At 32.1% G+C, this 16,149-nt stretch overlaps 1 protein-coding gene across 1 annotated transcript; it reads right to left on the bottom strand.

The window, feature by feature from the left end:
- Positions 1–3,884: 3,884 nt before the first annotated feature.
- Positions 3,885–6,421, bottom strand: LOC123698081 (protein odd-skipped). Its single transcript, XM_045644677.1, has 3 exons — positions 6,249–6,421; positions 5,370–5,922; positions 3,885–4,847 (listed from the first exon to the last, which is right to left on the bottom strand). Exons 1-3 carry the CDS (start codon positions 6,352–6,354, stop codon positions 4,454–4,456), a joined length of 1,053 nt encoding a protein of 350 aa, XP_045500633.1. The 5' UTR covers positions 6,355–6,421; the 3' UTR covers positions 3,885–4,453.
- Between the last annotated feature and the right edge of the window lie 9,728 nt (positions 6,422–16,149).

Genomic DNA, 16,149 nt, shown 5'->3' with positions numbered 1-16,149 from the left:
TTGTGGTGATTGACAGCTGTCAATCAGATTGCGTGTGCGGCTTGAGGCGCGTGCGCCAACGGTTTTGTGAAATAAATACGGGAAATTTACTAAAATTCGGGTTTAAATTGAAGAAATGTTTGGAATTTATTGGTTGGGTTAGAATGACTCAGATATTTTTAATACAACCTACTGTTGAGCCTAGAATTGTTTTTGTTATTATATCTACTGTTCTAAAATGCCGCATCGCATGCGTGTATCACACGACGAATCTCTTTTCTTGATTATCCTTTAAATTCTCGTAAGTTAAACTTATGCCGGTAGAATGGATATCAGGATATCCATAGATAATATAATAGGTACTACCTACTTAAAAGCCAAGAATTTTTCTTAACTGAAGGCTCTACGAATTTTCATGGATTGATGAATCCTGGTCCTTCTTTATAAATTAATATTTTCATTCTTGAAAAAGAAATTAGAAGTATTTATCCATAGCCGTATAGGTAAATTTCCACTTCAAATATAACACAAACTGTACACAGTTATTTATATTTGATTGCACATTAGGGGCATCGCTCAGAGCTAACATAAATCTCTATCAAAACGGCAGTAAAAACGAGGATAATTATCTAAAGTGTAATAAATATCCAAATAATTCCTTTGTTTTGTGAAGCTACTTGATATGGAGCCGCGGGCGGGTAATCTTCATTAAGTCATTTTATTGTTCACCTATGACTCAAAATTGCCCACTACTATGTTAATTTGGAGTTTGACCTTTTGCGTAATAACTATAAAATTTTGGTGTTTTTTTTAGAACTTTCCACTAATGAGAGATGATATTTTTTATACATTATTGTTTCAAAACTTATTTTAAGCTGTAGCTAGATGCTATGCATATTGAGTGTGAAGTTTTAGGCTGTCTCTTTTTATGTAAAGAATAAAAAATAATTACATATTTGATAAGTACCTAACTGTAAAATTTACAATTTTTAAACTGTACCTGAGTGTACCTATATTAAAAGTATCTCAAGTTGTAGGTAATGTAAATATAGTTTATTCTTCGATTTCAACAAGTATTACATACATTCCTTTTCATAGTACATAAGTGATGGAGGCCCTTACAACTGCGTAAGTACCTCTACATTCGTATTAGTATGTGAGTAATAAAATATAGGCAGATGTTTTAAAGGCTGACTAAAAAAACACAATCGTAGAAAAAACAATAAAACAATGATTTTTGGCCTACTTTATTCTACCAAGCTACCGTAACCGTAAATTAAAACCTAAAATAGAATAGAACTCCTTTAATTATCATCGATAAATCAATACAATATATTAATAAATCAACGAAACCGTCAGTCAGTGCCACGGAGTAAATACAAATTGTATTTACTCCGTGGTCAGTGCGCAGGCGCATGACAGACAAAACAACTTGAAATATGGCAGCGGAGTTCCAAATTCGAATTTAATCTCACCAAATTGGTTTTAATTGGGACAAAAGGTAAAAAATGGTCGATTATCGAAGTTTATCCAAAACTCTAAATAGTCATGGGAAAATGTTTGGATGGAATTCGCGGCCTCGTCAGCGATTAGGCTTCAATCGGATGGGTTTTGTGCAATTTTCATTGACTGCTAAATTGCGTATACGAGAACGGAACAAAATTGTTGCATCTGTCAAACCCGTGCGTGCCGCGTCGGTTGTAATCTAAGGCAATTTCTATCCTTCCACTAAATCTAAATAATTAAGCCTCCCTTATAAAATTGTTTAGATTTGAACGGTCCTAATTGAGAAGAGGTTTAGAAGCTGTTTGTGAGTTTGCCTTTGTTGTTGGGTAAAATAAGGACAACAAAGAGATATCAAATTATACCTGAATCTTGGACTAGGAATGATAAAAATGTTGGTTACTACATAGTTATGTAAAATAAAATTTATCTATGAAGTTGCTATGTTTAACAAAAGTTTCCATAGACGAGTGATTCCTTAGATAATTGTTTGGTCTCACTAAAGATAAAAATGTTATCACAATATGGCTTACATGGCTAATATGGCTATCAATTGTGTAATTCGTCTTTAATTTCATTATAAAATATGCAATATCTATCCACTACATACATAATATTATATTATATTGAATATTATAAGTTATTCAAATAATTAACTATTCTTAGTTAATAAATAACTTTCAATCAATTCAATTGATTTTCAATTGATTTAATGATAGCGCATCACTTATAGTAACTAATAAATAATAATTCTGATTGCAAATATACATAGTCACTCTACATTATAATATCATTATTTTAATTCTACATTCAACTTTATAGGCTTAAAATTCAATATATTTCGCTCTACATAGAGCGAGAGTTGAGAAACATAATCTCTACAAAATGTGACTAGTAGCGACACCCCGTTGTGACAAATGACACACGTTAGTTCCGGCGTGACAAACTAGATGGCGCGACGAAGAATTAATGAAAAAATAACTACGCTCCAATTATTTCCTTGAGGAAATAACCAATTTGTAGCTATTTGTAATCGTTTTCTTTTGGTTGGTTGGTTAAATTAAAAGATGTGTTATTGTTTGTTAGGTTTGAATTATACGATTATGTATGATAGAGACATTTAACAGTATTTTGATGTAAAATGTTGTATTAAGTTGCTCTACATTTTGATGTAGCGTTGTAATTATTTACAAAAACGTATTTAGGAAAGTTTATGATATATAAACATTCAGAATAATAAAATCTGAGATAATAGGTTACCTATTAAAGCAATTGCGATTTAATAAATTACGGAACATTTTATTGATATTAAACCAATTTATTAACCAGGTAGGTACCTAGATATTAATTCTTAAGGGAATTTACTGTAGAATACTAAAATAAAATTATATTTAGGTAAAAATTTATGATTGATTATAATTATATTATGATTATATTAAATATGAATTATGAAATTAACTTTAGTAAGTAGGTATTTACTATTTACTCGTAAGTAAGTAGATTTGGTACTTTATGAATGACTATATTTTAAAGAAACATTACTTATTATAATAAATACATTAATCTATTTACACTAACTGTAATAGGTTGGTGAGGGTAGGTAGGGTACTATAGGATTTAGAATTTTAAAATGCATGCATTGCATGAATTAAATGAAAGTTCATAGACGAATGTTATTAGTTTTATTTACAAAAGGTATGTTAGACTTAGCTCTTATTTCTATTCCATGTTAGGTACTACATTAATTAATTATTATTAGTGTTAATATGAAGGTAACAACAAGGTAGGTATCCTTTGCCCTGCCCCTGTTATATTTTTGTAAAATATATCAGTTTTAGGATAAGTAGATATCTATCTTATATGCCTTTATAAATTTTAACTTTAACTACTAACATGTTTAATTAATTCAAATTTAGATGCAGTCAAAATCATTCTATAGTCACTAATAAGTATTTCTATGTTATAATATGTTGCATATATACGATGATTATGTTTCATGAATCAGTATCATAAAGAAATTAAAACCCAAGCTTTATTTGAGTCAAATATAAATCTATTTATTTATATTCTAAGCCAGTTCATTATATTATATTTTTGTGATATTTCATTGTTTGAAAAGTTTGGTGATTATATTACCGAATATTTTTATCTACCTGTTCAAAATGACCTATGAGGACGTCGGCATTGTTTAGACGTGGCCTTTTCTTTCGGTTGTTTTAGAAGTGTATTGTTTTATTATCAGCCATAAAAAAATCCTAAAAAAGGTGAGTTGATCAATTTAATAAATTTTAGAGTGCACTGTGCACTTAATTAATTTGGTTATTTTTTATGTTTTGAGGTAGGTATGAGTGTGTTTTATATGAAGTTAGTGCGTCATCAACTGGGAAATAAAACAAGGAAAGTAATTATAATCTTTCTTTTCTTTTTTCTTATTTTAAGTAGCCTCTTAACTTATCTAATACTGACTCTAAACCTAATATTTACAAGGAACAAATACTGTACTATACACTAATACTATAACGTACATTGAACATGATCTGAGTCATAGGTTTATTTGGAATTAACTTATTTAAAACAACGGTAATATTTTTGGTAACTTTAGTTAACCACCCTACGATAAAACTCTATCACAATAAATAAATCTCTAAAAAAAACATAACAATGATAAACAATAATCAGTCTTTAGCATGAAAAGATCAAACTTTACACATTAAAATGAAGCGATTGAACTATAATCCGAGCGATTAAATGAGCTTAGATGACGAATCACAAACGAAGTGAGATTAATAATCGAACATATTAACACTGAGCGCTATTTAACACTACTAATACTGTAATTCTACATAGTACTGAAATACATCTTTGGCAGAATAGGTACTCAGAAATGAAATGATTTACAAATAATAAATAACGTCTTTGTACATTAGTTACAAAACACGTTTGGCTAAAACTACAATTACTCAGTACGTTATTAACGTTTCATTATGTCTTCTATTGAAAAGCCTAACGGCCTCTTAGGCGCCTCCACTGGAGATTGTTGTGGACTGGCGTGTATTTGCTGGAACGCCTGAGGCGGCGGAGTGGGCTTGTGTGACAGATCCAATAAAGGACTGTCAGAAACCTGACTCGTTGATGAAACCTCTTGACATCCCTCGAGATGTTCTAAATGATGCTTGTTGGCCTCGCTGTGCGTCATCAGATGCGTTTTCAAGTTCGATCTTTGGTTGAAACTTTTGTTGCAAACGGGGCATTTGTGGGGCGACTCTTCCATGTGTAAAATTTTGTGTACGGCCAATGTTCTCGATTGACAAAAGCCTTTACCGCATTCGGTACATTTGAATGGCTTCTGTTTAGAATGAATGTACCTGTAAAAAAGAACATCAACATAAGATATTGTACAACTTTCACTTATAGACGGGGATCGGTTACACTGCATTAGGTTTCAATGTGTATCCTCTTAATGTAAACGTATTCTCACGATTAGATACGATGCATTATTGATTTAAAATTTGAAAATGCTATCTCGTAAAAGCAAAGAAATATAACATGTAATTTGTTCGACGGCGGAGCAAGACAGATATGGACGTCGTAAAGATCTAAACCGGTTGTGTGAAGAGCGCGTGCGGCCGCCTCGCGACCTCACAAAAAGGTTTACACTTTGAATTCGTTTTTTAACTTTCTTATCGCCACAATGCTTCGATGAAACACGCCTTAAATCACGTTGTTAGCATTAGAAACGAGACATTATAGTAAAGTCATTGAGATAATTGAAGGACCTATTTCTATTTTCACGCTTTCGATTAACAATGATTGAATTACTTTAATTGATGTATTATGTAGGGATACTAAGAAATTATAATATAATGATAAACATTAGTGAAACTTACCTATGATCTCTAAGATGATCTTGCCTCCTGAAAGCCTTCCCGCAGATGTCACATGAGTAGGGACGCTCATCCGTGTGTGTTCTTTCGTGAATCAGAAGGTTGTATGATTTCGTAAACTGGCGGTTGCAATATTTGCAAATAAATTGTTTCTTTGGCCTCGTGCCGGGGACTCCTGGCGCTCTCATTTGTGGTGGGTTCCTTCCCGGCATTCTTTGCGCCATGGACGGGTATCTCAACGAGTGGTGATACAAAGCAGCGTTTCTTATCCATTGGTTGACCAGCATCGCGTGGTAAGGTGCGGATGGAGGAAGGGAGGCAACTTGGGGTGGAACATAGGAAGCAGCTGGGTAGCTGTAAGGAACTTGTTTGTCGTAGGAGTATGGGGTCTGCATTGGTCTGTAGTTTGGGTATTGTGGTGCTGGCCAGGTCTGGTGTCGAGAAACTACGACAGCGGGTGGTGTATCGTCGGTTGGTGTGTTAGGCGGCGTCGGTAAGGGAGGTGACGGCCGCTCTAACTTCACAAGAGCTTCGATCGGAAAATCTGGCGGATAGCCTGTGAAAAAAAGGATTAATTAGAAACCTATAATTGCATAATTTAGATATTCGTTAAACAAAGAATATGAAAATGTAATGAAATTAAAACATGTGAACACGAGACAATTCAGCGTACTTATTGTATGTAAATAATAAAGACTATGTCCACTGATTATGATAACGCATTTATCTTGATTGGTGTTTGTTTATAAGATAAATTAGTTAATAAATAAAAGGTATTTTTTTATCTGACCATCAATTAAACACACAACATAACAAAGAATAATAAAAATTATATAGTGTTTAAACATAGAAAAGTCAAACATAAATCCAAAAGAAACTTACTGTGATTTTCCTCAATGTGTTCGTCTTCCTCTTCCTCGATATTGATATCGTCGGAACTGTCAACACTGTACGCCTTATCTTCCATTTCCACAAGAGTACAATCCATGGAAACAAAACACTACACTAGCACTGGACACTGATGTCAACAAACCGGTTCGGACTGACAACCGGCTTGCGAGAGCTCGAGAAGTGTAATGAGGTTGTGTGCGTTCACTATCGAGGCCTGTGTTCGCACGGCGCGGGGTAGGGAGAGATCAAAGGCACCGACTTCCACCGGCGCCTGTGTCGGCTCCCGAAGCAGCTTCGCGCCTCCCAGTGGGCGGGGCTTGCGGAGCTCTGCCTTCAGAATCGATCGGCGTGAGTCGCGAATCGTTCGAAATGCCAACGCGCGTATTTCGATAGAGTTCCAACTTGATAATGTAGAGACCGCTCCGGAACTTTATCGCAATAACTCTAGGAGAGATATGACGTTTGGAAAATAGAATGGTTAATGCAAATTTTTGGTGACAAGGCACCTCTGGTAATGCTATTAGGTGAGGGAATTGCCTTCGTAATTGCGTTTTGTAGGCAAGTCTTTGTACAGACTTAGACAATGTTTGGATGTTGATTTTATGTTTAATATTGTTTTTTACATTTATTTCAGAGATTTTTTATTTTGTTATTATTTTGTAACTTAACCGAACTACAAAAATTTAATACAAAATATACCTACTTATAATTTAATACATAATATTTGACAAAATTTTATAACCTAGAAGATAAAAGTTTGTTTCAAAATTGTCTAGTGTCTTCTGTCTAGGTACTCTATCATTATTATTTTAGCAATGATAAATACATATTATACAAAGGTATTAACAATTATTATTTTTAAACATAATACCTACACCTATAGGTACATTTAAAATTTTGTAAAAGTGCGTTTAACATTTTTGGTAGAGTTTACTAAATGTAGAGATTCAAGTAGATACTATATCGGCTTATATTAAAAAAATGTACACAAGAATATAAATTAAATCTTTGTTTAATTTATGTTTTTAATGACGTTTACAAACAGTTATAACTATAAACGAAACGTACACGGTACAATACACACAGCTTAATTTATATAATTAATATTATCAATACGAATTAACAAGGTAATTAAGTAAGTATCTACCTACCTATGCGATCCAGCATGCAACACCCCCTCAATATTTTTACAAGATTACAGGCAACGGGAAGTGACAGCATGAAAATATAATAAAAGGCAACGGGTAGTGACAGCATGACAATATAATACTTAATAATTTTATTAATGTTTGTACAATCCATGTAGATAAATCTACACTTTGAATGAATTATATAAAGAGGAAAGATTTGATACCTATACCTATCTATGTTTATTTGTACCTAATTTACACTATTGCCTAGAAAGAACCATTATTTAAGTTAGCGCTATTCGCTAGATAGAGCCAAATAAGTCGCAATAATACTTATGTAGAGCAGACTTATTACTAATATAATATGACGAATCTCTATTTAAATACAAATCTACTTCAATGAAATGAACAAAACATCGAATACAAATGGCAATTCACTAATATATCTACATTTGGCTTCGCAAACATGGGTCAGGTGAGAGGCGACACGGGCGGCGGCCTTTGTGTCACCATCAAAGGCGCCGACGCAAACATTGATTAACACCAACCATGTAGACCATAACACACCATTACAACCCTTATTACTTCACATTAAACACGATTATTCTTTGTAACTAAATTGTTTTTTGTGACCTTGTTGAATGTGTCAGCACTGCCACTAGACACCTTGTTGAAGTGAGGTCTGTATGAACGATTGTTGGGAAATTATTGCGAGGAAAGACGAATGCTATTACGTGTATGCGGTCTGATTGTGTAATGTAATACTTGGCGAGATTAATTTGTTTATAACTGAGAGCTACTATTTAGTTGAAGAATGTTTATATTAAAAGCTCATAATGACTCTACATACAGGTGTGTGATATTTGGTAGTCGGAACGAACACGGTACTAGGTACTTTTTGTTTAAGATCTTACCGACTTCCAGTCACAGTGGTCAACCTCAGTAAGTATACCTACTCAACTGCTAAGAAAATACATTATAATTATCGTACTTGTGTACGACAATATAAATTACATTAACGCTCTATATTTATTGTTTACGCACATATTACACATTTTTCAACCTCCCTAATAACTATTTTTTATTTTTTATTTATACCAGCTATGTCAAGTTCTTTCATGTTGGTTCAATCGGTTTAAAGAAGAAATAATCTATATTCTATACAATGATAGAGTATTAGGAACTGGATGAAGTAAACAAAATACTTATTTACATTTTTATTTGCGTTAATTAACATAAATAAATATTTTGACTTTGTATTACGTTTCTATGGGCTCAAGTTTTATACATAATACGATAATAGATAGTAAACTACAATAATTTGTACCTCCATTCGTAAACTGCGCTTGAGTGTATAACTAAATAATTATTCACTTAGCGAACATGCACTTCGTAGGAAACACATTAAATTAATTGCATTTGCTGTGTGTAATTGCAAATCGTTGTTCCGTTCGTGTATTTTAATGTTCGCTATTAGTTCTAGGTATGTATTTTATAATTAATTGTACTAGCTTTGATTCGCGTTTATTCAGTTGATATAAGATGTTTAGCATTTTTAATGAATGGTATAGTTACTAGTTACTACTCCTATAACTTCAAAATAATTATCTGTTACAATTTAAAATTGGAAGATAAATAATTAATGTACCTACACAAACAAAGTACCTTTTTATAACGGAATAAGGCATATTATCTAGACTAGCCGAACTTACAAAATAACAAAAAAAAAAATAATTTACCTATATGAATTTTCAAGATTTTATCTAGGAACCTAGGTATAGGCATTCGTATAAAAGCTCAATATTACGTTCTTTTTAATCGTTATTTGATTATTTAATTGTGAAAATCATTTAATTCGGTGAAGTGATTAATATAAGGTAACTACATAATTAGTGAAGTTGATCGATTAAATATAAAAATTTTAATTGACATTTGAGATAATTATATACTTATACCTACTAAAACCTTCCTCTTGAATCACTCTATCTATTAAAAAAAACATCAAAATCCGTTGCGTAGTTTTAAAGATTTAAGCATACAAAGGCACATAGGGACAGAAAAAGCGACTTTGTTGTATACTATGTAGTGTACCCTACCAGCTATTAGTCAGACAATTGATCGAGATTTAGATATTGCAATGAAAATAATTGTAGATGTTATCATCAAACATCGTAGAAAACTGCATTAATGTCGGATCAAAGACGCATATGATTTGAATATTTAACTATTCGAAGGGCTGTCTTTTCAGTAAGTTATTTAAATGAAGAGTTAACAACTGTTTTAAATACTTATAATATAGGAATGTATGTGAATTAAAAAGTTCAAATGATAGATAGTCATTTAGTTTTAGGGAGTTTTAAAAGGTACCAGGTAACAAAAAGTAATAGGTGCCTACTTTATTTATTAACCATAGATATATTGTAATACTGTGCTATAGGTATCTACAGTTTTGTATAATAACTTCTGTAAATTGTATATATTCAAATGACGTGAAACATAACATGAATATTAATTACTAGCTGCTCCGCGCGGTTTCACTCCCGTGGCTCCGCTCCTGTTGGTCGTAGCGTGATGATATTATATAGCCTTATAGCCTTCTTCGATAAATGAGCTTACACCGAAAGAATTTTTCAAATCGGACCAGTAGTTCCCGAGATTAGCGCGTTCAAACAAACTTCAGCTTTATAATATTAGTAGATATGGATTAAAACTAAACAAAGAATAAAACTTATTATCAAGGAAATGAAATACCTATTGCTATCAAAATGTGAAATCACTCGGGTTTCCCCTATTTAATGTTTTTAATTAGACACATTCTTAATTATGCCTTGTAATATCTGATAAAATTGGATTAGAGTACAATCAGATCGTAAAATAATTATTTACCAAGGTATCTGTTTCACTTAGTAAAAATAACGCGTAATCAAAAAACAAATAAAGTTGACATGGATTTCCATACTAATATTTATTTATACTAAATCTTTATAGATGTTTTAATTTGTGGAAAATACAAGTTTAGTATTTTTATATTCTGGGAATTGAACATTAGTATACCTACCCAAGTAGTTACTATTTCTGTATCTAAATGTTTAAGAATATAACCATAAATCCCAACAAAGTGTGGCACATTTAATCGGAATATGAATTATTATTTACTGGATATTCTTTCTACAATTATTAATTTATTTGACCGAGTAGCCTTTTTAGGTACCGACATTTGGCAAAAGCTACGGTTTATGATACAAAGGCGACTTCACAGCGTACAATTTATAACGTTTCATATTATGTAGAGATAAATAATGAACATACTAGTTAAAATGTTATTTTCATGCAGTATGTTCTAAAAATTGTTAATTATGTTTTTAAATTCTTAAATTACCTACGTTTTAATACGCCTCTACTTACATAAAAAGCTTTCATAAAATATAAAATATAAAGCCTATCACTGTAGAAGTCTTAAAAACGTTCATTCAACATTCTAGAAATCCCTTGAACAGAAAAACAGTCCAAAAAGGATTTCCCGGTTTCATAACATCGTCATAAAGTGGAGACGAGTTCCTTATGGCTTCATTTAATATTTACTTTGACGTTTTCAGTCGTTACATTTCGTATTCTAAATTGGTCTTTATTTCAATGCTATTAGAAGCTTCCTTATAGAATATAAGACCTTGCATTGAAAATTGCTTTTTTTTGTACACATTGCTCTGTAATTGAACAAAATTGGTTTATAAGTATTATAGCTTACCTACATATTTGAGATTAGTTAATTATGATTTTATAGGCTTAGGTTTTTCTGGGGTAAAATTTTGTATGTTGAAAGTTTCTTGTTTATTTTAGAGTCTTCATTGTCGACGTTCGATTTATTACCGAATTTTAAAGAATACAAGTTAGATTCGACAAACAAAAACACTTCTCTGTATTTCTTCTTAACATATTTTATTCTTTGTTATTTACTCTCTATTTGAGTTTTATTTAAATTTAAATTCAAGTTTTTGACCTTGTACTTTACATTAAAAGCTAACCGAACTGCCCTGTCTATGTCAAGCATAATTCCCATCAACTTATGATTTCGTAGGCCAAGTCACAATTTTGTTTTTATAATTAAATAGCTTCCGCACACGACTTTGTACGTGCGTCCCCGTTTTTCCCCGTTCCCGCAAGAATTTCGGGAAATCCTTTCTTAGGGGACGCCTACGTTATGACATCTACATGCATGCTAAATTTCAGCCCGATACGTCCAGTGGTTTGGGCTGTGCGTTGATAGATCACTATATCAGTCACCTAATCACCTTTGTGTTATATATATATATATATTATATATATATAGATATAGATTCAATGATTCACCAAACATTCGTTTTAGTACGTTTTTACCTCAAACAGGAAACGCACCAAAATCAAGAACGCTTAATAACGTGCAATTAGTAAAATTTTAGCATTGCTCCAGCTCTGTGTACATAGGAGCAAAAATCTTAAAAGGCGCCGACGTCCAAAAACAATGAACAAAGTACCGACGATTGTAAACATACCTATAGAATTGTTCTCTATTAAAATACTGGTATTAAGGCGCCTTGTCTGCCACCGTTTCCTTTTAAATGCCGAAGTTAAAAACAATGGAATGAACCTGAATGGGCGTAGATAAGGCTTCATAAAACTACTGATAACAATCGCTCGACTTCGCCTTAAACTATGACCTTTGTTGAGCTGAAAATAGTGTAGTTTGTTAGTCTATTTGAAAAGCCTTTTGTCAGTTTCAGCGTAAACAACAAAAGATTTTTGCATATTGTTCGAATGACCCCAATAACCTGCAAACAATTTTTTGTAATAATACCTATCTACATATTGAAGTGTATGCAATTCTTAGTAAGTGCGTGTTATTTTTTGGTCTGTAATATGTTTTTCTTTCTTCTTAAAAAACATAGAGATATCAGATAGTGTTTACAGAATTCGTGTCTATGCCACGTCCGCATCTTTCTTTCAATTATGAAAAGGTCATACTCAAGAAACTTTCTAATGGTTTTTAAAAAAGTTTTGTTTGCTGAACAAAAATATTTATTAATAAAAAGTTAAAGAAAGGAGTTCTTCAAGTTTATTTTGTAAGCGATTTGTGGCTTAATTCGAAGTAGCCCTTTAATACATTAATTAGTAAATAATCATATATGTTATGGGTAATTTTGCTGTTCTACAAATAGATGACTAATTTATTTATACTTATTAACTTTATTACCTATCTCGATTCTGAGCTTTGTTACATATTTTAAATATTGAAATCAATGTCTATTCAAGAGATAACTAATTGATTTATTTTTAAGTAGGTACAAGGATTTTCCATAACAACGAATTACATATTATAATTAAATTAATAAGTATGTTTAATGATAGATATAGGGCATTTTACAATTTTTATCATACAGGTACCTACATCTAATGAAGATGTAGGTACAGCATCTTCAGTGACATCAAGTACATGGTCTTATTGCTCATTATTTCATATTATAATCAAAACATCAAATGCATTAATTATTTATTAATCATAATAAATTAACGATCAAACCCTTCACTTGTTTCAAACACCTCACACATAGTCATTAATTAAATTGATAAATTATATGCAATTAAACATAAATGAAAGCCTCTAATCATCAATTCGATCATTATCTATTTACATTTATTTAATGCATCGTAATTAATTCCTGTACATATGAGTTTCATCATTTTGTAGTAGTTAATCTGTTCTAAAAATAATTTTTCCATAAGGTTCGGTTCGGTGTTAGATTCTGTGTTGAAAATTACCAGATGATTACGTATTAGATGTATAATAATTCCATATTATTCATTAAATTTTTTCAAAATATGTTATTATTCCAATTTATGATCTAAAAGGTGGCTGCGAACCACAAAAATAGGTAGGCGGGATCGAATCCCGCCAATAAATATAGGAAGTGATCGAATATTGCAGAAATAAATTTCAACTTCTTACCTCGTCTTCATTATAAAAGTGATAGACTCGACTTAATACAACAATTAGTCAATTAGTTTAAATGCATCGATCGAGTACTTCTAGAGCGTTTTATCGCGACATTCTCCATTATGTATTTAAAACAGAACAATTCACAGGTAGTCATCGATAATATTTCAAAGTAGCCGATAGATTATCAAAGAGCCCGCCGACGATATCGCACATCAAAGCCGCCGCTACGGTAGCAGATATTCACTAATATATTTATTGAAACACCTTTGATCTAGCCGTGTCTGATAAATATTGCGATTTTGACAGTTTATTTGATATGATAACTGCTATAATTGACCGCCATTTTGCGAACGTCTGTTTGTTTACGTTACAATTGAATGATAGCGTTCGTCTGGGGCATAATGAGTGCTGCGTGTGGAGAAATACTTGAATATCTGTCCTGTATGAGAAAAATTATTAGATCTAGCGCGCAAGAGCAACTTTTGTCTCCGCAAAAAGACCGATAAAAGTTGCTCTTGCGCGCTAGCTCTTAATCCTACCAAATATTAATATGGGTATATGAGAAAGTTTCTGAGGTTTTGTGTTACTCTACCACAAAAAAAATCCTACCTACTAAATGGATTTGGATGAAACTTTATAGGTACCTAGTAAATATAGTTATATATAGGTTATACATCAGAATTACAGATGATCTATGGAATACTTCACATTGCCCGGGTTCGTCTGCAGAGAAACCGCGCTGCACAGCTAGTCATATTATTCATCATTCAGAGCTTCTAGAATAAGTAGAAAAGCCAATTTAGTACTAACGCGGAATCTTATTTCAGTTTATTTTTTTATCAGCAAATCTCGCTAATTTCATCCTTATGATTTAAATCCTTTTATCAAGTAAATTAAATTATATCATTTTAGCAGTAGTCATATAAATTTCTTAAGATATTATGTTTATACTATTAGCTTACTGTATTTATGAGATCAACCAAATTAAATGATTATCTAGGTACTTCACATTATTTTAACATGTACTATCTTAGGTCCGATTTTTCAAACCTTGGTTAAAATTTATCCGTCCAATAAAGCATTACACGAACATTTTAAAATGTCACCTGTAAACTGTCAAATACGGACAATTAGAATACATTTGATGAAATGGTAGTTTAGTACGTTATTCGATGAATAAGTTTTAACCAACGATTGAAAAATCAGCCCTTAGTAACAAAACGTATTTTACAAACACAACGGTTGACAGTTACAGCTTCTATAAAATAACAGTAACTATAGATATCTATTGCTAGTACTTTGATATATTGAATACTGGATTATATTATCATAATAAACGAGACAGCAATAAAAATAACAGCTATGAAAAGTCTGTTGTGACTGCTATTATCGCGGCGGGCGTATCAATGATACTGTTTTGTGGAGTGTAAGTGAAAAGAAATAGGGGTATAATTGCTCTTTTCCCAATTAAATTACTTTGTAATCGAATGTTTTTGAATTGTAACGAAAGACACATTTCTGCGTTAGAAGTATTATAAATAAATGAATAAAAATAATAATAGCTTACTATAGTGACGGTCATGACTCATGAGAATGTTAGCAAAACTAAAATAATGGCTACAAGACAGGAATTTCAGCTTAGCTAGGTCCAACGCTAGGTCCTATTTATTTATAATAAAACATTCCAACTCTATACAGGGTGTAATCGTTAAGTGTGCACAATCGATTATTCCGTAACTATTGCAGATACCAGAAAACTTTAAACTGATATCGAAAGTACTTAACCTAATGAGTAAAATGGCCATAATATTTTTTTTAAAATAAAACGAGAAATATCCAAAAATGTTACATTAAACGCTCCCATACATTTTATTTCCCATACATTTTGTATTCATAGCAGATTTTCGAAGTGATGTCCTCATTGTGCAATACAATGAGGAGCTCTATTTACAGTTTCTAAATGAACTTCCCTTCAAATTTTCGAAGTAATTAAAGCAGAAAACCAAAAAAAGAAAGAAAAAGCTAAAATCTTTCATATTAAATGTACTAGGTTGATCCAAAAGTAATGATAATTGGGTATTTCCTGTGAACATAAAAATATAAAATAAATGTTTTTTGCTTGCTCATGTATTCACTAAATAATCACAAAAAAATCATATGAACAGGCCACGTTTCCAATTATTTACATTAATTTGAATGTGAACCGTGCGCGTGCCAGAATGTTTCCCGACGAAAAGAAGAAACAACGATTCGACATGTAGAGGGTAAATTTCTAAATTTTTAATGATATCAGGATAATTTTTTGTCACGTTTTGTGATCATGGACGTTACCCGAGTTCACCATGTTTATGCTGAAACCAAAAAAACAATCAACGTCCTGGATGCGAGCTTCCAAAGTGACGATGAAGAAATTCAAAGTGAAAATCAGTAGGTTAGATTAAAGCGGTAGTTTTTTGGGACGCTGAAGGAAAAATCATGGTGGAATATTTTAAAAAGGTAGCCACCTTATTGGGCTGTTACTAAACAGACCAAATTAAAAGATTGCGGTAGGTTAGTAAGGAAAAGAGACATGGCAAACTGCGGACCTGAACGCTGTTTCACCAAGACAACGCACCAGATCACAAAGCGTCCGTTGCGATGGCTGCCATTCAAAAATCGGCATTCCAAATGCTTGAACACCTACCCTATTTTTTAGATCTAGCTCCTATTTACTTTTATCTCTTTCCTCGGCACAAGAAACACTTTCTTAGCAATAAATTATTTTAAGACGACAGCGAAGTGATGGCCGCCT

The sequence above is a fragment of the Colias croceus genome, chromosome 15 (assembly GCF_905220415.1).
Source record: "Colias croceus chromosome 15, ilColCroc2.1".
Lineage (NCBI taxonomy): Eukaryota > Metazoa > Arthropoda > Insecta > Lepidoptera > Pieridae > Colias > Colias croceus.
The sequence above is the reverse complement of the archived record's forward strand: the minus strand, read 5'-3'. Positions and strand labels throughout refer to the sequence as shown.